Below are 22834 nucleotides of genomic sequence, written 5' to 3' on the forward strand. Positions count from 1 at the left end.
TTCTAAACCTAAGAGTTGCTTGGTTTTTCGAGTAATCTATATCTTGCTTACTATTCCCTCTCTTTAATCACATCCCTCTGCATTCTCATTATTTAGCCAATTTAGTGTCCAAGAGCTTCATTTCTAGGCCACTCAACCCACCAAAACGAAAAGAGATTATATTAGTTTGCGTTTGTGTTCAACAATGGAGTATGAAAAGAAACGAAACCAAGACAATAAAAAACCAAATTCTATTATACCTAAGTACGTGAAGTTTGGTTATCACTACTTAATCTCTAATGCCATGTATCTCTTCCTTGTGCCACTGAGTATCACAGCTTTGACTCATCTGTCTAAGGATGATTTCGTCCATTTCTCCAACCACGTTATGCGCAATCTTGTAGTTGTGACTTTATGCATCATGATTATATTTATCCTAGCAACCCTTCACTTCATGAGTCGTCCGAGAAAAGTTTATTTAGTAAATTTTTCTTGTTACAAGCCCGACCATACTCTAATGTGCAGCAATGAAACTTTCATGAAAGCGACTAAGCTGACTGGGAGTTTCACAGAGGAAAGTTTAGCGTTTCAAAAGAAGATTTTGGAAAGGTCGGGGTATGGTCAAAAAACATATACCGCCAAAACATTTTTGGAGGTTCCAATCAACATGAGTTTCAATGAAGCGAGGAAGGAGGCAGAGATGGTGATGTTTGGAGTGATTGATGAGTTATTGGCGAAAACCGGAGTGCAGACTAAGGATATAAGGATTCTTGTGGTGAATTGCAGTTTGTTCAATCCAGCACCATCATTGTCAGCCATGGTTGTTAACAGATACAAGCTTAGAGGGAACATTTTGAGCTATAATCTTAGTGGAATGGGCTGCAGTGCTGGACTTATTTCCATAGATCTTGCCAAACGCTTGTTACAGGTATATACAATTACACACCATATACTATGCACAATTTTTTTTTTTTTTTTGGCTCAAACATATACATATTATTTGCACATGTTTTAAGCACATTTTTTTATGTCTATTTCTTATTCATATCCATAATATTACCGTTAGGATCTATCCGGGGTCCGTTTATTTCGTTGAAATTGAATTTTTTGTTAAAAGTATTATAAATAAAGGTAAAAGTTAACTAAAATAGAATGGTAAAATCTATTAATAGTATCAAAAAGTACAGTTGGACCATGAATAGCAATAAAAATAATCTAAATAGTAAAATAAGTTGTTTTTACTACAGGTATATACAATTACACACCATACACTATGCACAATTTGCTTCTTTTTTTTTTTTTTTGGCTCAAACATATACTTTTTTATATAGCAAAACATATACATATTATTTGCACATGTTGTAAGCACATTTTTTATGTCTATTTCTTATTCATATCCTTAATATCACATTTAGGGTCCGTTTGGGATCTACTTATTTTGCTAAAACTAAAAAAATTTTGTTAAAAGTACTATAAATAAAGGTAAAAGTTAGCTAAAATAATAAAATAAGTTGGCAAAAATAATTTTTGCCAAAGATATGTTTAATTTTCACATCTTTGATTTTAATTTAAAAACAATAATACAGTTAAAATATTAATAAAAATTCATACGATGGGTCTGTAAATAATAATTTCTTCTTTATTTAAGTTTAGATTATAAACAAAAATTATCATCATTATGTACTTTTCTATATTATTTTTCACATATATGTAGTATTATTTGGACAGGAAAACTAAAGTATGCAAATATATTGAAATAATAATAATAATAATAATAATAATAACAGCAACAAGTTAAACAAAACAAAATAAGGGGGGGGGAAGAAAACAATATAGGACTTATTTCAGGTGTATGCTATTAGTTATATATCAAAGACCAAAATTCTAAAACCTGATCAACGATAACCTTGAGTTATATATTTATACAGCACTCATCTTACATTGAGATCTGAGTACTTATGACAGCCAAACTTTTTACCACACACTTTAGAGCATTCCCATAAAAGATCTTAAAAATAGGGTCCGGTTTGTGTCTAGTAAAAGTTTTCACTGGCCACGTTGGATCTTGGACACGTGTCTAAATCTTGCCGTGTCCAATGAAAATTTTCACTGGATACAAGCTGTGCCCTTAAAAATTTTAGCATTTAGTATCTAAAAAACTAACTTTATAACATATAACACATTACTTTACATTATACCTTACATCAAAACTTCTATTTTTTTAACACTACATTTAAATATTCTCTCTTTCTTATTTTTTATTCATTTTTTATTTTTTCTCTCTCTCCCTGTCTCTCTCTTTCTCAACCCAACTATTCTCAGCACCGCCGGCCACCACACTACCAACAGTCACCAAAAAACCCACCACCCATACTAGAACCACCACAAACCTACCACCCATGCCACAACTAACTAAAAAAAACTCCACATCCACATCCACCCCACAACCACCACATCCACATCCACCCACCACCACAAACCACAGCAAGGAAAAAAACACACACACACACAAAGCAAACCCACCAAGCAAAAATACACACACAGCAAACCCACACCCCAATCCACCATTGCCAATCAAACCACCAAGCAAAACACACACACACACACACACACACACACAAAAGCACACACACAAGAAACCCACAAAACTCCATAACCACAACCACAATAGCCAATCAACCACCACCATCAATCATCCACCCTCACCACCATGGCAACCCTCCACCACTACCATGAACTTGACCCACAACGAAAATTCACCGCAACAACAGCAAACCCACCACAGTAACCCTCCACCGCTAATCTATTGCCCAACCCACCACGACAACCCTCCAACCCAGATTCAACCCACAACATCAAACTCACCACAGCAAACAAGCAAAATTATCATGCCGATCTACTGCACCATGAACCAGCACACCCCAAACCCACAACCCACCATCCTGCCACCACCAAATTCGACTCAAAATCGTAGTCATCAGACCCACGACCCATGACCATTGAACCACAACCCACAACGGCCTACAATCATCGGACCACAACCATCGGCGGCCCACAATCGCCGAACCACAACCATCGGCGGACCACAATTGCCGAACCACGGGAGAGAGAAGTGAGAGAGGAAAAAAAAAGACAGAAATGAGAACAAGAGACACTGGGGCTGAATAGAAAACAAATTTTTTTTTTTTACAATCCAGCTACAGTACGCTATTATTAATACCAGCTCACTGTAGCTCAATGCTAAAACTTTTAGGATTTAGCATCTTTGATGTAAGTATGTTTTTATGATTTGAAGTGTTAAAAATGCTAAAAAAATAACATTTAGCATTTTTAACACCTTTGATGAGAATGGACTTACTCATATTAACCAATGACTTGGTCGAACAGTCACAGGTCTAGGGGTCCAGCTAGTGCCATGTAGTGGTAAGCAAATTACATGTTTTTATGGAGGATACAATGGGTCCGTTTGGATAACACTTATTATTGCTGAAAGTTGCTAAAAACTGATTGTTGCTGAAAACACTGTAGCAAAATAATTTTTAAATGTGTAAATAGTATTGTGGGACCCACTTTTAATATTAAATATTGCGTGAACAGTGCGTGAACAGTACACGCACAGTGGTTTTTGTCTCCCAAAAGTCAATAAGTCCGGCTGCTAATAAAAAAATAAAAATAAAATAAAAATAAAAAACTGAAAACGCAACTTTACTTTGAGTGAAAAGTAGTGCTATCCAAGCTGGGTCATTGTATTAACTCTATGGAAAATGATTCTCAAAAAAAAAAAAAAAAAAAAAAACTCTATGGAAAATGTTATAATAATTTTCCTTATTTTCTTAAATGATACTTAGTCCCAATTAGGTTATTGTTTTTATCCAATTTTTAATTATTTTCTTATAATATGAGCGGTGTGGTTAATAAATACTGTCCTAGATTATTTCAAATGAGAATTTAATATGATATTTTGACTCAATTTGCAATAACACGTAAACTGTCTTAGTGAGTATGTGATATATATATTAAAACTATATTAAAATACTCTCTATTTGAAATGTTTATATTTCATACTTTAAAATTACTATAGCTTTTAAGTAGAATTTATGGTATACTTTTATGTTGTTTAATGTTGTATTAGAACTACTTTTCCTTTACTTTTGCATTTGTTTGTTTCTCAAAAAAATATTTTTTTAAAAAAACTTTAAGGTTTTTTAAGTGCCACGCCATTTAAAATTTTAATAATATGACACTATATAATATCAAATTCAAAAAATAAAATCTTAACTTTTAATGCTAGAGTGCCATTATTAAATTAGAGTAGAGATCCTCTCCCTTTATTACCCTTTTAATTATTTAGACAAACAAATACATGAGTTGTACGCATCTCACCTATCATTCTCAAAATAAAATGCTGAAAATGAGAGAACATACAGAACATGTTTGTCAGTATTGGAGACTTCTACATGGAAATATATATCACGACGTTTCACAACACTTTTGATTTTAGTTATGGTGGGTCCAACTAATTAATCTAATATTTTATTATTTTATTATAACATATGAGAGAAGAACTCAGATGTAAAAGCTTCGTTAACCCTTTTTTCACAAGGACAATCCAATAATAGAAATATAATTACATTTTAGCAAACCAAGACCAAAATTCACTTGCATCGAGCTATGCAAAATCGTATAAAAATATATCATTAATTGCTATAGTAATTGTATAAATTTATATTTGTACTATTTATTTTCATTTTATTTTCTATTTTTTCTTTACATATCCTAAGAATAAAGGAAGAAAGTAGAGGGTAGTAGTTGTGTGTAAAGAAATAGAAACAATTTAAAAAATATGTTAATGTAATATATTATAAAATAAATAATCTAATATCAGATATTTAAAGAAGTGAGTATATAAAATAGAAAAAGTAGTTTCTTATATTAAAATAAACAGAAATTTTTGCACACATTGATTCAAAGTAAGCTTGAAAATCTTGATTTGCCAATACTACCAATTACGAAGGCAACAACTACATTAAGCTTACAAGCTGATGCGTCACCAATTACAATGAAACAATTTAAATATTCACTTATCCTAATGGTTAAAGCTTACCAATTAGATTCATTGACATATATATTAATTTATAAATTTTATATGAGAAATATTAACAAATACCCTTATAGCAAAACTTGTAATATCTTTATCATTTTTCTTAATTAATTAGGCTCTGCGTGTAGATTGCACATGAGTACTTCTGTCCTATCAGAGACTTAGTTACACTGTCTAACTAAGTGTATTATGAAAGTTTATTTTAATGCAGTTTGTCTGTTTGTTGGAAATTATTTTTCCAAGACCGTAAGTTTTTCCTTCATACGTCCTTGTATTTAATGAATCAGTAATTATTTCAACTAGGTTTTCTGCCAAACTTATTTGGAGAATCACTTCCAATTCATTGTGTTGATTTATAAAATTATTTAAGTGTACTATTTAAATAAATTACATAATTTATTAAAAATGTCATATATCTAAAAGTATATATAGATCATGTTTTTAATAACCACATTGTGAATTAGAGGAAGCTTCTTTCATATTAGTTTGGAGATAAGCTTTTTTCTGATTGTAATACCCCTAGACCAAAAGGATCATATACACTCTCCTTTTTGTTTAATGGAAAAAGTATTGTATATACTAACAAATTCTTTTTAAATTTGTCTTCTAGGAATTTATGTTTTCATTTATATATTTTGGAGTTCAAGTAATATATAGTTTGATAATAATGATATCCTTATTCTTTAATGGTGTCCCATTTATGGGTTTTCTAATCACTCCATCTCTCCCCACCCCTTCTATCCATAGGTGGGATTTTGTGAAAGCAAGATTAAATCAAAATAAGTGGTTGGGGTATCATTTTCCAAGCTAACAGTCCAAAAATGGCTTAGTCAGAGTATTTGGCATGTAGTTAATTGATTCTTGCATTGCATTTAGCCTTTCATTGATTAATTAATTAAGAGTATATATTGTACACTTTTTATAAAAAATAAAAAATAAAAAAATAAAATCTTTCCATTAAATAAGAAATTAAATTGATTTTCAAATAATGTGACATAATATATACTTAGATTGATGAAAAACTAAATCTCCACCAAATTAAAGAATGTACGTACAATCGTTATTTTGAAATAAATGAAGAAGACCAAATTCTTAATCATACTAAAGGTATATAATCGAATCCTCACTTAAAAATCTTTCCATTAAATAAGAAATTAAATTGATTTTCAAATAATGTGACATAATATATACTTAGATTGATGAAAAACTAAATCTCCACCAAATTAAAGAATGTACGTACAATCGTTATTTTGAAATAAATGAAGAAGACCAAATTCTTAATCATACTAAAGGTATATAATCGAATCCTCACTTTGTAACAGATACGACCTAATTCCTATGCTCTAGTGGTGAGCATGGAAAGCTTGACTCTGGCCGGGTATGGTGGCAATACTCGCTCAATGCTCATCCCAAATTGTCTCTTCCGCATGGGTGCGGCAGCAATTCTTTTAACAAACCGATCATCCGATCGCCATTGTTCAAAGTATCAACTAGTTCATGCTTTACGTATCCACAAAGGTGCTGATGATAGAGGTTACAATTGTGTCTTTCAAAAAGAAGACATAAATAATCGACTTGGCGTTGCACTCTCCAAAGACCTATTGCCAGTAGCTGGAGAAGGTCTTACAAACAACTTAACAACATTAGGGCCATTAGTCCTGCCCTTTTCTGAACAAATCCTATTTTTGGTGAATTTCATTGGGAGAAAGATTTTTAAAATGAAGATAAAACAATATGTTCCAGACTTTAAGTTGGCTTTTGAGCACTTTTGTATACACGCAGGAGGGAGGGCAGTGTTGGATGAGTTAGAGAAGAGTCTTGAACTTAGTGAGTGGCATATGGAACCCTCAAGGATGACTCTTTATAGGTTTGGAAACACTTCTAGTAGTTCCTTATGGTATGAATTGGCTTATACTGAGGCCAAGGGGAGAATCAAGAAAGGCGATCGAGCATGGCAAATTGCATTTGGGTCAGGGTTCAAGTGTAACAGTGTTGTGTGGCGAGCATTGCGAACCATTAATTCAGCAGATGAGAAGCATAATCCTTGGATAGATGAGATTGATAGCTTCCCTGTTCATGTGCCTGAAGTGGCACCAATTGATTGTTAGATGCCATCCTTAATTTAGTTAATTATAGGAAGAACATTATGCATTCATGTCTGTTATTAATTTCTTTCAAGTCCAGAGACAACTTTTTCCGCAATTTATTTTACAACTTGTTGAGATGTTAAGTTGTAAATAGCGCAATATCAATTTTATTTGGATGTATCTAAAGAAATAAGAGATTGGTATGCTCGTTGTTAGGTTCTAAAAGTTTAGAACAATTGGCAAACTATAAACCTAAATTTGTCAAGATATAGATTCTTAAGTCTATAGATTTGATTAGACAATCCTCAAAAGAGTAAAATACTGCAAGTCTAAATACAAGAATAAGCAAGCCCAAGCTGCAAGTTCAAAAATTCAAAATATGCCAAATTCGACCAATTGAGAGAACAGGTTCAACTAATCGAGACACGGGTTCTACAGAATTTAAGTAAAGTCTATCAGTCTATTAAGCCCATTAAGTGATTAGGGTTTCATATCTATTTCACATAATATTTAAAGGAAACCCTAAGGCACGTTTTGTTATAACTTTGGAAGTGCTCTTGTGAGATCTAAAAGATATTGTACCTTCTCCTTTTAAAGTCACTACCGAAAATCATTCTAATATCATTGAACCAATAGATCTAAAGTTGCTGCAACAAAATCATACATAGCTGATGATTTAAACCATCAAGGGTAGTCTTGAAGTCACAAACTAGGGAGTTTGTATTGCTAAACCTTTAAGTGGGATCTCAAAATCACAAATGTGGAAGTTTGTGTTAAGCAAATTCAAGATAGAAGAATCTGTAGAGTCGGAGCTACACGTAGTCGTGTCAGTAAAATCTACATAAGGTAGTTTTAGATTTAGGGTTTAAATCTATTGTAATTTTTCATTCTATTATAGTCGATTTGATTACTTTGAGAATAGTTAGGTTAAATCATCCCTAAATTTTTTTCTTAAAACAGTTAGTTTTATTGATTTTTCTAAGTCATCATATTACTATTTTTTTTTTTTACTTTTCCACACTAAATAATATGTTTACATATGTTTAACCTAGATCTTAAAATTAACCTTAGTAAATACTTGATTAATCATTCAATTAAACTAATCTATTTTTTTAAGGGATCTAAACAAACAAATACTCGTAAATACATAGGAAAGCTGGGACCCTTAAACTCCACTACCTTCGTTTGAGGTTAACTTGAAAGGACGGACCCAGAAGGAACTTACTTGGAAGAATGTGTCCAAGACTTTATTGAGGAGTATTTTTGTAGGGTAGGGGTTGGGGCTGGGGTGGGGGAGAACCAATTAATACAAATGTACAATGTACACGGAATTAATACAGGTAAAATCACAATGGGACAAATAGTTATTATTATTTTTTATAATTGTACTGTCAGCGATCCTGATTTGGATATGTCAAACAAGTCATTGTACTGCCACAATACAAGTCTAACACGTCTAACAATTTTTTGGACTTAAATTAAGAGACCGTTTGGCTTGGGTGGAAAAGTTGAAACGCGCGTTTGCGTTTTAGTATTTTTTTTTTTTTTTCAGATTTCAGTCTTTTTTTATTGTTTATGTACTGTTGCGGTTACTGTTCAATAAACAGTAACAACAAAGTTTGATCTTTCAACTCAAATTTTACTGTTTACGGATCTACAATTTTCACTTTTTAGCAATTTTTTCATTAAATATGGGTCCCACGATACTATTCACATATTTAAAAATTATTTAGCTACAATATTTTTCAATTTTCAGTTTCAGTTTTCAGTTTTCAGCTATATCCAAACGAACCCTTAAAGGCAAAATTTTAACATAAATATTAATTTTAAATCTATTTATTTATGCATCATACGTACAATTTATGATATGATATATCACACAATTCATAAACAAGCTCGACACGCATTTAAGATAAATTGCGGATTTAATTACGAAAGGGAGAGAGGACATTATGGATTGGAGCATTTTTGCTTCCTCATAAACGTCGAAGTCTTTAGAGTCCAAATATTTCACGGAAGGTTTAACATCACCGTCTGCCTAGATCCAGATGATAAAGGTGGAACATATTTAACTTCAGCTGATTTGTCTATTATTATTATTATTTTTTTTTTTTTTTTTGGATATGTTGTCTATTATTTATTATTAAAGGTAACCAAAGCGCATTCCACCTCTCAACAAACTTTTTTTTTTTTTATATATAATCATTTATGTTATATTAATTATTGATAAAATATTAATATTACTTATCTCAAAATTTTAAACTAATAAAAAATTGTATATTGTGTTAGCATATCTCATATCTGTATCCTTAATTCTAGCATGACCATATTCATAAACTAAAATGAATCAATCAAGATTATTTATTTATTTATTTATTTATTTATTTAAAGCATTAATAAAAAAATAAATAAGGTAATTATATAATCATCTATTACCTTATTCATAGTATAGAAAAGAATTTACAAATTTAAAGGTAAAGCATCTAGTGTGTTGTCCAAGTTTTCTTATAAAAAATAAAAACGTATGTACATAGTATTTTATTAGACTCAATCAAGTAGCCCAATTATTTTGTGTTAAAAACAAGTTTAACAACTTATTTGACTTAAATCAAAGCACAAATTTTTTAACAAAAAATATATTTTAAACCCACTTGTTACTGTAAATACGATACATACAATTTTATAGTCTGGGTTTCTACACAAAGATGGCTTTCAGTCTTTAACCTTTTTACCTAACGAGTTGTTTCTTCGTAAATTTCATTAGGCTTTCTTTTCTATTTTAACCAAAGTTATTTGATGGGCAGAAAAACCAACGTGGTTTGTCTGCCACTCTTTTACTCTTATTTATTTATTTTTTATTCGTTTACTATTCTATTCTCTAGTTTCTATAATGAGATAAAGATTGTTGAATATTTAAAGCTTGTGTTTTTTAATTTTTCTTTGGGTAGGGAAATGGACTAAATTTGAATCACACGATTCATAAGAATGTTTCATACATATCTAAGATACAATATTTTGTTTCATTTGATAGGAAATGTATTGTACCATCATGATATTAACATCTATAAATATGCCTATCAAGTCTCAATAATAATGGTATTAGTGAGATTAAACTATCAATGGTATTGTTTTCAAAAAAAAAAAAAAAACTATCAATGGTATTGATGAGTCATTTTCCATTGGTTAGATCTAATACATTAATGAAAGAGACAATGTTTTATGGAACAGCATGCGGAAAATTAAATACCCAAGAGATGAATTATTAGTATCAAGTTGACAACCAGAAAAGTTTAATTCTTAAAGGGAAAGGACATAATTGAACATTACCTTCTATCTAGGTCAAGATAATGAAGGTGAGATAGAGATAGATATAGTTCCTTCCTGGCTTGGTTATTGTTTATTAATGGAAAATATTAACGAATGCCCTTAGAATATTAGTTAATAAAGGTAATTCCGGTCCCCCTCTCACCAACTAAAAAAAAAAATTATCTATCAAATTTCATAAGATAAAACAGATCAATCAAGACAAAGATAAATTAATTCCACTTTATATACTCATTTATATTATATTTAATCATCAATGATAAAATATTACTTATTTCAAAAGTTTAAACTAATAATAATAAATTGTATTTTGTGTTAGCATATCTGATATCTTATATTTGTATCGCTAATTCTAGCATGACCATATTCATAAATTAAAGTGAATCAATCAAAGATAAATAAACTCAAAAAAAAATGTATTCAATTTGTCAAAGAAATTGGTTTACGACTCTACATGAAGTTCTGTTTGAGGGAGATTATTAAGTCTTGATTCAGTGCTTGCAGGGTGAGGAATTCTGTTAAGTTTCCTTTGATCACGTTATTTAAGATATCCAGGTATTGGCTAATGATTTTCGGTATGTTGGAATTCCCAGTAAGATGCAGCAGTACATGCTCTAACTAGGAAGGCTATAATTCTTGATGAGTTGCAGGTGATCACCTCAGATATTGTTCCTTTTGTAACCTGAGATATTTCCTAATTTTTGAATAAATTTTTGGCCTGATCCTCAAGAAAAAAGATTCTTGATTGAGTTAAAAAATAAAGGAGAAACAATTGATTTGAGTCTCAATCTAGGATATCCTTATCTCCCCTATGTCAAGTATATGGCCCATATTATCAGGCCTCCTTACTGTACAAAACAAAATGCAAAGGTTTAATCACAATTTTTCTCTTTTTCTTCTCCCTGTCAATTTGTTCTCAGCCTATTAAATCATGCATGTAACTAAATAAATCAAATTACATGCATAACATTCACGTTCAATAAAATCAAAAGTGTAATATGGCATATGAGCTAAAATAATAATTCCATTACCATCATAATTACCGTAAGGACTCAATTTGGAAAGGCCCTCGTAAATCAAAAGGAAAATGATCCAATAAACCCAAACAATACATTTTTAGAAAGTGGGTTCAAGAACTAGGCCCCAACAAGCGGACAACGCACAAAATAGGATTAACACCCCTTGAAGGCTGGCGCGCCAAAGTTACTCCTCAAGGTCTCTCCTCGGCATCGATCCGAGGATCTTGACAGAGGTCCCCTCCTTTCCTCTTTTTTTTCTCTCCCCCCCCCCCTAACTGTTCTGTTGGTTCCCCTTATATGGTCCTCCTCTCACCATCTCTCTCTACCACCTGTTGATCATCCACGCACCTTCATTCTGATTGCCCGTCCCATCAGCTACATTATCAGTACTCATGTGATTTGCAGTGGCTAGGGTTGCCCTGTCCAAGAGTCACATCTTCATTAATGCGGCCAGAGGGTTAGGTGAGTGCATTTAGTGTGGAGGTGACAATCTGTACTGGGCTTTTTCCCCCACTTGGTGTTGGTCTCGACCCACCGAGGACAGGGCCATCCTCGGCTAGGGTCCTTGCAGCTCAGGCCTTCATACGACGTCCTCGGACGATTCTTCATCCTCGTCATGGGCCTTGGGCTAGATGTAAAATGGGCCGATGCTACTAAGTTCTCAGGCCCCACAATAGCCCCTCAAAATCCTGCTACCCGCCTCCTCGGATGGGGAGGAGGGCTTTGATACCCTCAGGCCTTTTGTCATGATTCGCCCAACCTCGGCTTACATCAGCGTTGGAATCTCTTCGCCTGCCCAATGCGCGTTTCTGGCGCCTCAATATTTGGTGCGTGCCTACATTAAATTTTGGCGGCTCCATGTTCCCTACGTTCAATGGTGTGATGATAATCAGTTGGTGGGGATTTCTTGCCTTTATGGGCAAAAAATTCCTCCTGGTTAATTTCAATTGGGGATATAAATGCTCGTTTGAACCGCTTGGCCTCCTTATTTGTGCACTCAAGAACTTCGGCGCATATACTCTGAATCTGGTCCAATCTCCACACTGACCAGCGCCCCTTTTCAGCATAAAGAGTCTGTCCGAGGAGAATCTCCCCATTTCTGTAAGTCTCTTTCTCTCTGTAGCACAAACTTCTCTCTGATTCCTTTTTCTCTTTTGCTCTCTCTCACTCTCTTGGGTCTTTGAGTCATTACTAGGGATGGGTAAATTTAAGAAGTTAGTTAAGTCTGAAGAGATGATGGAGATATTAATTGCTGATTGCGGGATACCCCGTAATGTCGACTTGAGATATTGCGAGGAAGGAGAGCGGTACATTAAAAGGAAGGAGGGCGAAGTCGCGACTCCCATAGTTGCCTTCGTAGAGGGAGGCATAAGAATCCCCATGAGACCAGTGACGAGCGGTTACCTTAGGCATTTTCGGCTAGCTCCTACCCAGTGCGCCGTTAACATGTTTAGGATACTAGGCTGTGTAGACGCCCTGAATGAGAAGATGGGGTTGAGGTTAACCCACCACGATGTAAATTGGTATTACAATCTTCAGCACCTGAAGGGTAAGTCGTACTATATGAAGACGAGGGACGATAGGGTTCGGCTTATCCAGTGCCTCCCCAATTCTAGTAAGGGGTTGACTCAAGATTTTCTCATTGTGTCAGGGGAGTGGCACGACGGTCTCCACTGCCCGACAGTAGAGGAAGAGCCAGGTAGGGTACTCGAAGTAGGGGACGGTCTAACTGCTTTTCTTTTTTCTTGGTCGTATATCTTTTTTGTTTGATTAACCATAGGAGTTTTGTTTCTATTTCTGCAGATCCGCACGCCTTCGCACGTCATTTTCACCTGGTCAACAAGGTGGACTTGGAAACTGTTCTTAGGGCGGAGCTCTTTTTGAACAAGGCCGATAACTAGGGCAGAGCCGCCCATAAGATCCTCAGACGCGACCCAGCCCAGAAGTCGTTCCCGGTCCCCAAGCACGTTATCAGGGCTCGTGATCCTCGGCTTAGGCAAATCACTGTGGTAGAGGATGGGTTTTCATTTTCCGAAGGAACTTCTATTCTAGAGGGTATCCCGTTGGCAGGTTCTTCCTCATCCCATCAAGCAACAGAGGCCGAGGAAGGGAGCTCAGAGAAGGGGGGAAGTGGTTGAACTAAGCTCGTCTGAGGACGAATTTGGTGCATTTGACCAAGCCAATCAGTCTGAGGATTCCTCTGGTGATTTGGGGGACCCCCATTTGTCCGAAACTGATTTTCAGCCCCCAAGGGTTGGTACTCAGACGGAGATGGGTTCCAAGAGACAGCTCCAAACCAGCCTTCTTGACTTGCTTGAGGGCAAGTCTGGGAAAGGTGTGCCGAGGGAGTCACAGCCCAAACCTCCTCCACCTCCGCCTAAGCCTTCGCCTGCACAGATCAGATCGTCCTCCATCCCTCCAATCTCGGACTCTCAGTTTTAATCCTTCGATCCAAAGAGAAAGAGGCCTTCCAAGGGCAAAGACCTAATGGATGGGGGCAGATCCCATTCTTCTCCAGAGGAAGGTGAAGCCCGCCGACCTTCTAAACAACTGAGGCTCGGTGGTCAGCGTAAAGGAGAAGAGATCATCCAGCAGTCCGAGCCCCAGGCCTGGCTGCCCATTGCCATGCTCCATGGACAACCTTTGATGGATGATGCTACTCTCCGGGATTTCCGAGGAGGCAAGGGGGCTTGCGTAGCCGATGCCTTGGAGAGGTCCTTTCTCCTCCCCGTCGACATGGCTGAGCTTGGGAGCATGAGGGGGCAAGAGGTTGCCTACAACCTTAAGAGATACCTGGTCATGGTAGGACCTCTGGTACTTGTTTATTTCGTTTGAATTTTATTGCCAAGCACCTCCCTTCCCCTTAATGGCGTATTTGATTTGATTGGCAGGCTATCCAGGCTGTTTTCAAGTTGGACGAAGAGGCCGACAGCCAAAGTAACGCTCTCGGGCAGGAGCGCGACAAGTTCCTGAAGGCTGCGAGTACCCTTAAGAGATCTGAGGCAGATCTCAAGAAGGTAATTGAAAATCTAGAGGAGATGACAAGGGCTAGAGATAACGCAACTTCTGACCTAGCCGCTACTATGAAACAGGCTGAAGACCAAACAAAACATTTGCAAGATGTCGAGGGCCAACTGCGAGTTGCCCAAGAGGACATAGCCGACCTGAAGCAAAAGTTAGCCAAGGCGGTTGGGGCGAAAGGTATTGCCGAGTACGCCAGGGATGAGGCGGTGAGGGCTAAAAAGGAAGCCGTATTTGCGAGAATAGACGCCGAACGTTCCGTAGAACAAGCGGATGAAGAGCCCTTTGCTGAGGGGGTGGCTAAGACTGAGGCTGCCCTTAAGGCTCAAGTTCCTAAAGTGTGCAGGCGCTTCTGTTCCCAGACCTAGAATAAAGCCCTCAACCAAGCAGGGGTTGATGCCTCGTCTGACCTTAGGAGAGCAGAGAGAACCCCCCCGCAATTCGCGAGGTTGTCCCCGTTACTTCCGAGGCAGAGTCCACTTTACCAACGGCAGGTGAAAGTCAGACCAAACCTGCCGAGGACACATCTTCAGCTGACAAACCTGTTGAAGAGGCTGAGCTTCATGGAGCGTTTGAGGGGTCAGGAATTGACGGTCAAGAAGTGCCCCAGGATGTGGTGAAGCCTCCTTTTGACCCCCAAGCCACACTCATTGTCCGTCAGATCCCTCCTGCCATGGAAGGGTCCTCTGAAGTAGCCCCTCAGAGGCAGGGTCCCAAGGTGTGAGTCAAAGCCGTCCAACAGACTCCTCAAGACAAGCTGTCCACCGAGTTGGGAGAGTAAGCCATCTCGTTGGACTACTCCGTTTTGATGGCATGGACACTCATATTTATTTTCTTTTTCATTTCATTTCGCATTTTGCCTTAGTGACATTGTAACGGACTTACATACTTTCTATTTGAAATACATATTCAGTAGTTCGCTTTTAGTTCTTTGATTGATACTTCCTTTTACTTGTTATACTTTAATGTTTCGCTTAATACCTTGGTTCTGTTCTGGACTTAGTCTCGTGAGGCAATTAGCTTTCCCTTAAGTTTGAATCCGAGGACCATACCACAACTCGGTTCTATCTGTCGCTTTTGTTCTTCTGCAAGTAGTTAGCTTTCCCATAGGTTTGAGTCCTTGGACCATGCAATACCTTGGTTTAGTCTAGTTTCCAGGTATATTTGAATGGTTAGTTTTCCCATAGGCTTGAGTCCGAGGACCATACAAGGCCTTGGTTCAGTCTAACACTTCTGTTCTTCTGTAAGTAGCTAATTTCTCCATAGGTTTGAGTCCTTGGACCATGCAATACCTTGGTTCAGTCTAGTACCCAAGTATATTTGAGTGGTTAGTTTTTCCATAGGCTTGAGTCCGAGGACCATGCAAGGCCTTTGTTCAGTCTAACACTTCTGTTTTTCTATAAGTAGCTAGTTTCCTCATAGGTTTGAGTTCTTGGACCATGCAACACCTTGGTTCAGTCTAGTACCCAGGTATATTTGAATGGTTAGTTTTCCCATAGGCTTGAATCCGAGGACCATGCAAGGCCTTGGTTCAGTCTAACACTTCTATTCTTCTGTAAGTAGCTAGTTTCCCCATAGGTTTAAGTCCTTGGACCATGCAATACCTTGGTTCAGTCTAGTACTTAGGTATATTTGAGTGGTTAGTTTTTCCATAAGCTTGAGTCCGAGGACCATGCAAGGCCTTGGTTCAGTCTAACACTTCTGTTCTTCTGTAAGTAGCTAGTTTCCCCATAAGTTTGAGTCCTTGGACCATGTAATACCTTGGTTCAGTCTAGTACCCAGGTATATTTGAGTGGTTAGTTTTCCCAAAGGCTTGAGTCCAAGGACCATGCAAGGCCTTGGTTCAATCTAACACTTCTGTTCTTCTGTAAGTAGCTAGTTTCCCCATAGGTTTGAGTCTTTGGACCATGCAATACCTTGGTTTAGTCTAGTACCCAGGTATATTTGAGCGGTTAGTTTTCCCATAGGCTTGAGTCCGAGGACCATGCAAGGCCTTGGTTCAGTCTAACACTTCTGTTTTTCTATAAGTAGCTAGTTTCCCCATAGGTTTGAGGCCTTGGACCATGCAATACCTTGGTTCAGTCTAGTACCCATGTATATTTAAGCGGTTAGTTTTTCCATAGGCTTGAGTCCGAGGACCATGCAAGACCTTGGTTCAGTCTAACACTTCTGTTCTTCTGTAAGTAGCTAATTTCCCCATAGGTTTGAGTCCTTGGACCATGCAATACCTTGGTTCAGTCTAGTACCTAGGTATATTTGAGCGGTTAGTTTTCCCATAGGCTTGAGTCTGAGGATCATGCAAAGCCTTAGTTCAGCCTAACACTTCTGTATGGGATGAAGGAGTTTGTCCTCGGCGCTTGGAATCTTACTTTTGGCATGATGACGACCTTGGCCCTGCTTCACCGGAAGTGGGCCATCCTCGGGCCGGATCCTTGACCCCGCGGTGCCTTGGGCAGGGGTGGTTCGGACTTCTAACCTCACGCGTGGCAGTAACCCCGCCTTCAGTTCAAGTTTTTGCCCTCCTCAATTATGAGGAGTCCCCTAACTATTCGCGTTCCGTGCCTGACGTTTCGATGCACGAGACACACTCTTATTAATATCCTCATGGATTGATGCAGATCCAGCGGTCTACAGCCTCTTTGGAATTTGGTCAGGATTAATGCCGCTGATAACCCTTTTTTCGAATTCTGTGTGGATCAATTCCCACCAACCTCCATCTTCTATATAAGGCTCTCCAAGGGGAAACGTCCTTCCACACTCCATGAATCCTCTTTCAAAACAGGAAACACGTCCCTTCATCTCTCCTTGCCCCTTCAATAAGCCTGCCAGGATTGTGATAAGAGTTTGGAGAAATGGGGCGGCCTTGGATGGGAATGAGGGCACACAGGCCAAAGGTCCTCTTTCCTCAGCCAAGAGCCGTTGTGGCTATAGCCCGCGTCAGACTTCCGGCGCGGCAGAGTTTGGGCATCATCCTGATGGTGTCGTGCATGGCGGTCAAAAGGGAGGTCCCTGAAGTACATAACGCTCTTCTCCGAGGCGCACCCATGCTTGCCCTTCAGACTAGCAGTGACTCGCGCCTGGCCCATAAATGCGAGACAAACCTCGACCGTTAGATTGGTAACGCCTCGTTAGACGTGGGGAGCATAGAGCCGCTTGAATTTAATGATGGGCACGTTGCGCGCTCCAAAACGTCAGCAACGTGCCTTGGGCAAATGAATAGACCCCAGTGCTGACAGGGGGCATAAGGCTCGACTGGGCACGGAGCAGGCTCGAGGATGTCAAAATTCTTCTCCCCGCCCGAGGATGCGTGCAGCAAGATTTTGAGGTGCTATTGTGGGGCCAGAAATCAGGCAGCCTTGGCCCACTCCCAGCTAGGCCCAAGGGCCCACGCCGAGGATGCACGAGGGCTCCGAGGATGAAAGCGCGAGGACCGACCCCCGAGGAACATATCCGAGGATGACCCCGTCCTCGGGCGTCCGAGACCTCAGAAGAACACGAGCACCTCCCCCTCAAAGGGGACTCCTTGAATATCCGAAGAGGAAAGGGTCCAGTGCCACGCGTCGGCGACGGAAGCACGGCGAAGGAACAAGCCTTAGGCGAGCTGTCACCTCTGCATTGAATGCCCTCAACTAACGTCCTGGCCGCATTAATGAGGACAGGACTCCTGAACAGCGCCGCCTTGGGTGCTGCAACCCACTGGAGGAACAGGGATGTGGCTGATGGGATAAGCTCTCAAGTGGTAGCCTGATTGATCGACAAATGGAGGGTTAGGATCAGTTGAGAGGTGTATATAACGCAGGAAGTCCCTCCTGAAAAAGGGACGGAGGATTGGAACCAGGAAGTCCTGTAATGACCCACGCTCTCTGGAACCTTTGTAACCAATCTTAAAAGAAATAATAAGAACGTCAAACTTCGGAAGTCCAGTCCGAGGAGCATCATTGTGTATCCCAACCCATGTTTAAATTGATAATGTCACATGCAACCATGCAAGGCAGTTGTACCCTTTACTAAGGCCTAGTTCTTGAGCCCATACTCTATAAATTCATTGAAGGGCAAGCTGGGCTTGGGTCCATTCTATCAACCTGAAGAAGTGTCCCAAATCCAGTCCCTACAATATTATATCACCACAATACTTACATCTATGAATATGCCTATCAAGTCTGAAGGTCAAATAAATAATAATCGTATTACTGAGATTAAACTACCAATTGGATAATATAGAAACTAGAAATTTTATCCCCTCAAAAAAAAAATTTTAAAAACTAGAAATTTTATGGTAAAGATCGATAATGGGGGAGTTGTAAGAGTCCAAAGACTCCAAGTATTTCACCGAAAGTGGAGACATATTTAATTTCATGCTGACTTATTTATTATTTATTAATAAAGGTAACTAACCCCTGCCCATCTGCCCTCTCACCAATTAAAAACTAAAAGCAAAGACCACCGCCCATTTTTGATGCGTTGGTCACTCCATAAATATAAGTGTTTGTGGGGTGTGGAAGAGTAAGGCTTAGGATTCAAGTCTCCAGGAAGGAGTTTCACACACATATACACTTAAATTAGGCTAGAATAGAAATTATATTTTGTAAAAAAAAAAAAAACTTTAAAAATTTTTTTTTTTTTTTTTTTTTTTTTTCTAACCCTAGCTAGCTATATATATTATTCTTAAACAACAACGTATTTATAGAAAGTCATAACTCATAAGATAAAGTGGATTAATCAAGAAAAAATAAACTAATTCCATTTTTTTTATTCTCGTTTATATTATATTAACCTTTGATAAAATATCACTTATTCTAAAAATTTTAGCTAATAAATAAAACATTTATATTATGTAAACATATCCCATTCAATTTGTCCTTGATTTTAATCCCGATCAAGGATATCCTTGGCTCCCTAGATCAACTATATGACCTACATGTCCAGGCCTTTCGAAATGACAGCAAATACAAAGGTTAACGGTTTTCTCTCTCTCTTCCCTCTGTCCCTTTGTTCTTAAATCATGTGACTATATAATGCATAGAATGGTCCCAACTGTAAATATATATCCAGAAGTGAAGCGAGCGATGCCGTGGTTTAGTGAAATATTGCAAAAATATCAATATTGTCGTAATAAATATCCGCCCAGCTCTTCCTATCCTATATCATTGATATTTTTTAAATCATAATGAGATTTTAATATATAGGTAGTAGTAATCAATGAGGATGGACAGTTGCTATCAATAAAAAAGACAGTTGAAGAGTAGAAACCCCAGACAGTAGTCTCCATTTACTTCTGTACCATGCAATTGTAATTGCGCTGAGCAAAGAGTTATGGTGCAGAGCAATACATGGGTTATGGTTGGTGCAACTTGCGACTTTATTGCCTCTCAATGCATTCAATTTTGATTCATGTTAACAAGTGTCTTTAAAGCATTAGTTAACCTCATAAAAATAAAAATAAAAAGCATTAGTTAACAATTTATATTAAGAAAATTTTGACACAATTTTTATAAAAAAAAATGTCAAAACATTAATTTTTTTTTTTCATAAAAACTATATTTAAATGAATTATTAATAAATGCTCTTAGAGCATTCATTAGCATTTTTCTTTAATTTTTTGTAGGCATGCGTGAGAGAAAGTCGAAATGAGTTATAGAAGTTGGGAAAGGAGATAATAAATTAGGGGTATATTTGGTATACTAAACGAGGATTACAACAAAAATTATAATATTTATTACTAGTAACAAAGTGTGTTGTAATGTAATAAGTGATAACTAAACATATTCATTAATTTGGTTGTGAGTTATAATATTAGAATGAAACTTAACATTTATTTTAAAAAATATCTTACTCATATAATTATATCTCCTAAAAAATTGTTATTTTTAAATTTAAGAAAGATATGTGTTATTTTTTATGATTTTTTATTTTATTTTTATAATTGTTAGATTTATATGGAAAGTTTGTTTATTTGGAAATATATTAAGTTTTGAAATTATTGCATTTACTAAGGAATAGCTAATACAACATTTTAAAGAGAAATAGTTATTCCTTATTTTAAAGAATAGCTATTCATAAGGAATGATTATTCCATGTAATAAAATATAATCAAACTAAAGAATAACTAACCCATAGGAATAACTATTACATTACAACATCTATTACAGTCTACCAAATGAAAAATTATATTATGTTTCGGGTGTATATATCATCTCTCTCACAGCAGCTAGATCTCACAACTGTGTGAGACCCAACTGTTATGAGAGAGATATCACATACACCTGAAACATGATATACTGCCTGCGTTTGGATAGCAAGTTTTGCTACTCAAAGTAAAGTTGCGTTTTTTTTTTTTTTTTTTTTTTTGCCGCACTTTGTTGACTTTGGGGGACAAATTTTACTGTGCATGAACAGTGCGTGCACTGTTTACGCACTATTTATGCAATATTTAATATTAAAAGTGGGTCCCACAACACTATTCACACATTTAAAAATTATTTTGTTGCAGTGTTTTCAGCAACAATCAGTTTTTATCAACTTTCAGCAACAATAAGTGCTATCCAAACAGACCCACTATCTCCTACCAAACATGCCTTAAGTTTGTACAAGACTGTGATATGCGTCACTTGCACATTGGAGTTGCTTGCCTTATTTGGAAACCATGCATGCACTTAATTTGCAGTTTGCAATTTGGTTCGCTGAATAGAACTAGTTAGTACTTCGAAAGTTATGGTAACATGTACCGATTTGACACAATTCACATGGTGGGTTTTTTTTTTTTTTTTTTGGCTGAAACAATTCACATGGTTTTGCTGGCATGTTTGGGACAAAACACCTAGGAAATAAATACTCTGCAGAGGAACATTGATGAGGTTTCAACTGTGTGCAAACGATGGATAGCGATTTTAAGCGAGGCAGCTCCATTGGTAGAAAATTAATTACCTGTACTATAAAAATTAAAGAGAAGAACCAAATTTTCTTGACCAATCAGACATTAAGGAAAACAAAATTGAGAAACAACCACGCACAAAAGAGATTGAATTTGTATTCAATACAAATATTGAGGCTTTAAAGCTTATAATTTAAGGGGTAAGGGCGTAAGTGTGTAATAACTTCAATCCTATAGTCTCTAAAATAACACATCAAACTTTGAATTATTAAAAATAACCAATTAATCTTTATAATTTTAAATATGTCAAAAGTTTCAATTTAATAACTATGAAAAAAGTGTTAAAAAAAAAAAAAAAAACTTGTTTCATTGGATTCATTGAATTTCACCCATACTTTAAAGATTAAAGACAAGAATTAAATTTTCTTGCTAATGTTAGACATAAAAGTTTAATGAAAGAAAAAATATTTTTAAGGCTTATAAATATAATTTAAGGGTGTAACAACTTAAATTATATAATTCAAAGAAAAAAAACACACATTAAACCTTGAGGTTTTAAAAGATAACCAATTAAATTCTATAATTTCAACAATAACAATAGTTTCTATGAATTGTCATATAACTTATGAATTGTCATTGTGAAATGTAATTTTGTCATTTTGTGGTTATTTAATAACTATTAAAAAATTGTGACAAATTTTCCCTTTGTGCTTATGGTCATAGTACATTACCTATTTAAGGGTCTAATGACTTGTTTGTAACTTTATATATATATATATATATATTAATGGAATTGAGATTGGATTGGATCAAATACAAGAAACGATCATTTAATGGGACTGAGATTGGATCGGATCGGATCAAATACAAAAAATGTTTTTTTAATTAATTTTTTGAATTTTTAATCTAATAATTAATACTTTTTAAGCTTATGTATTAACGATTGGGTAGGATCTAATACAAAAAGATTTTTTATATAAAAAAGTTCAACTTTTTTAATTTTTATCAAATGATTACTGCTTTTTTAACCCAACAATATTAGAATAAAAGTTTGAATAATAACAAAGATAAAAATTATTTTATAAAAAATCGTAAATAATTATTAGTAAATAATAAAATAATATTAATAATAAACTTATATAAAACTAATAAAAATTTAATCAAATCAATATTTTGTAAACATATTTTAAAATAGATTGTAAATATTTTTTTGAGACTAATAGTTGTAAATAGGATTTTGTTAATGTGTACTTTTAAGGTATAATTATTTTTAATTTAAAAAAAATTTAAGAAATTAAAAAAATATAATAATTTTTTAATTTTTAAAAAAATATTTTTAAAAATAAATGAATTAATATGTACTTAAGACACACATAAACCGGATCTAGAATTTATAATAAATAAATTAATAATCTGTCAGAAATCTCTGTAA

General features: G+C 36.0%; 1 protein-coding gene across 1 annotated transcript; it reads left to right on the top strand.

Moving 5' to 3' along the window:
• The first annotated feature begins 184 nt into the window (after nucleotides 1-184).
• Nucleotides 185-10258, top strand: LOC112000320 (3-ketoacyl-CoA synthase 11). Its single transcript, XM_024032421.2, has 3 exons — nucleotides 185-907; nucleotides 6403-7167; nucleotides 10199-10258. Exons 1-3 carry the CDS (start codon nucleotides 185-187, stop codon nucleotides 10256-10258), a joined length of 1548 nt encoding a protein of 515 aa, XP_023888189.2.
• Nucleotides 10259-22834: the final 12576 nt, after the last annotated feature.

This window comes from Quercus suber, unplaced genomic scaffold (genome assembly GCF_002906115.3).
Source record: "Quercus suber isolate HL8 unplaced genomic scaffold, Cork oak 2.0 scaffold_219, whole genome shotgun sequence".
Classification (NCBI taxonomy): domain Eukaryota; kingdom Viridiplantae; phylum Streptophyta; class Magnoliopsida; order Fagales; family Fagaceae; genus Quercus; species Quercus suber.

Excerpts from the sequence above, each read along its gene's own strand:
- LOC112000320 (XM_024032421.2), top strand. The coding sequence starts at position 185 with ATGGAGTATGAAAAGAAACGAAACCAAGACAATAAAAAACCAAATTCT. Across the intron at positions 908-6,402 it reads TTGCCAAACGCTTGTTACAG|ATACGACCTAATTCCTATGC; the intron begins GTATATACAATT and ends ACTTTGTAACAG. Across the intron at positions 7,168-10,198 it reads TCCCTGTTCATGTGCCTGAA|GAAATGTATTGTACCATCAT; the intron begins GTGGCACCAATT and ends TTCATTTGATAG.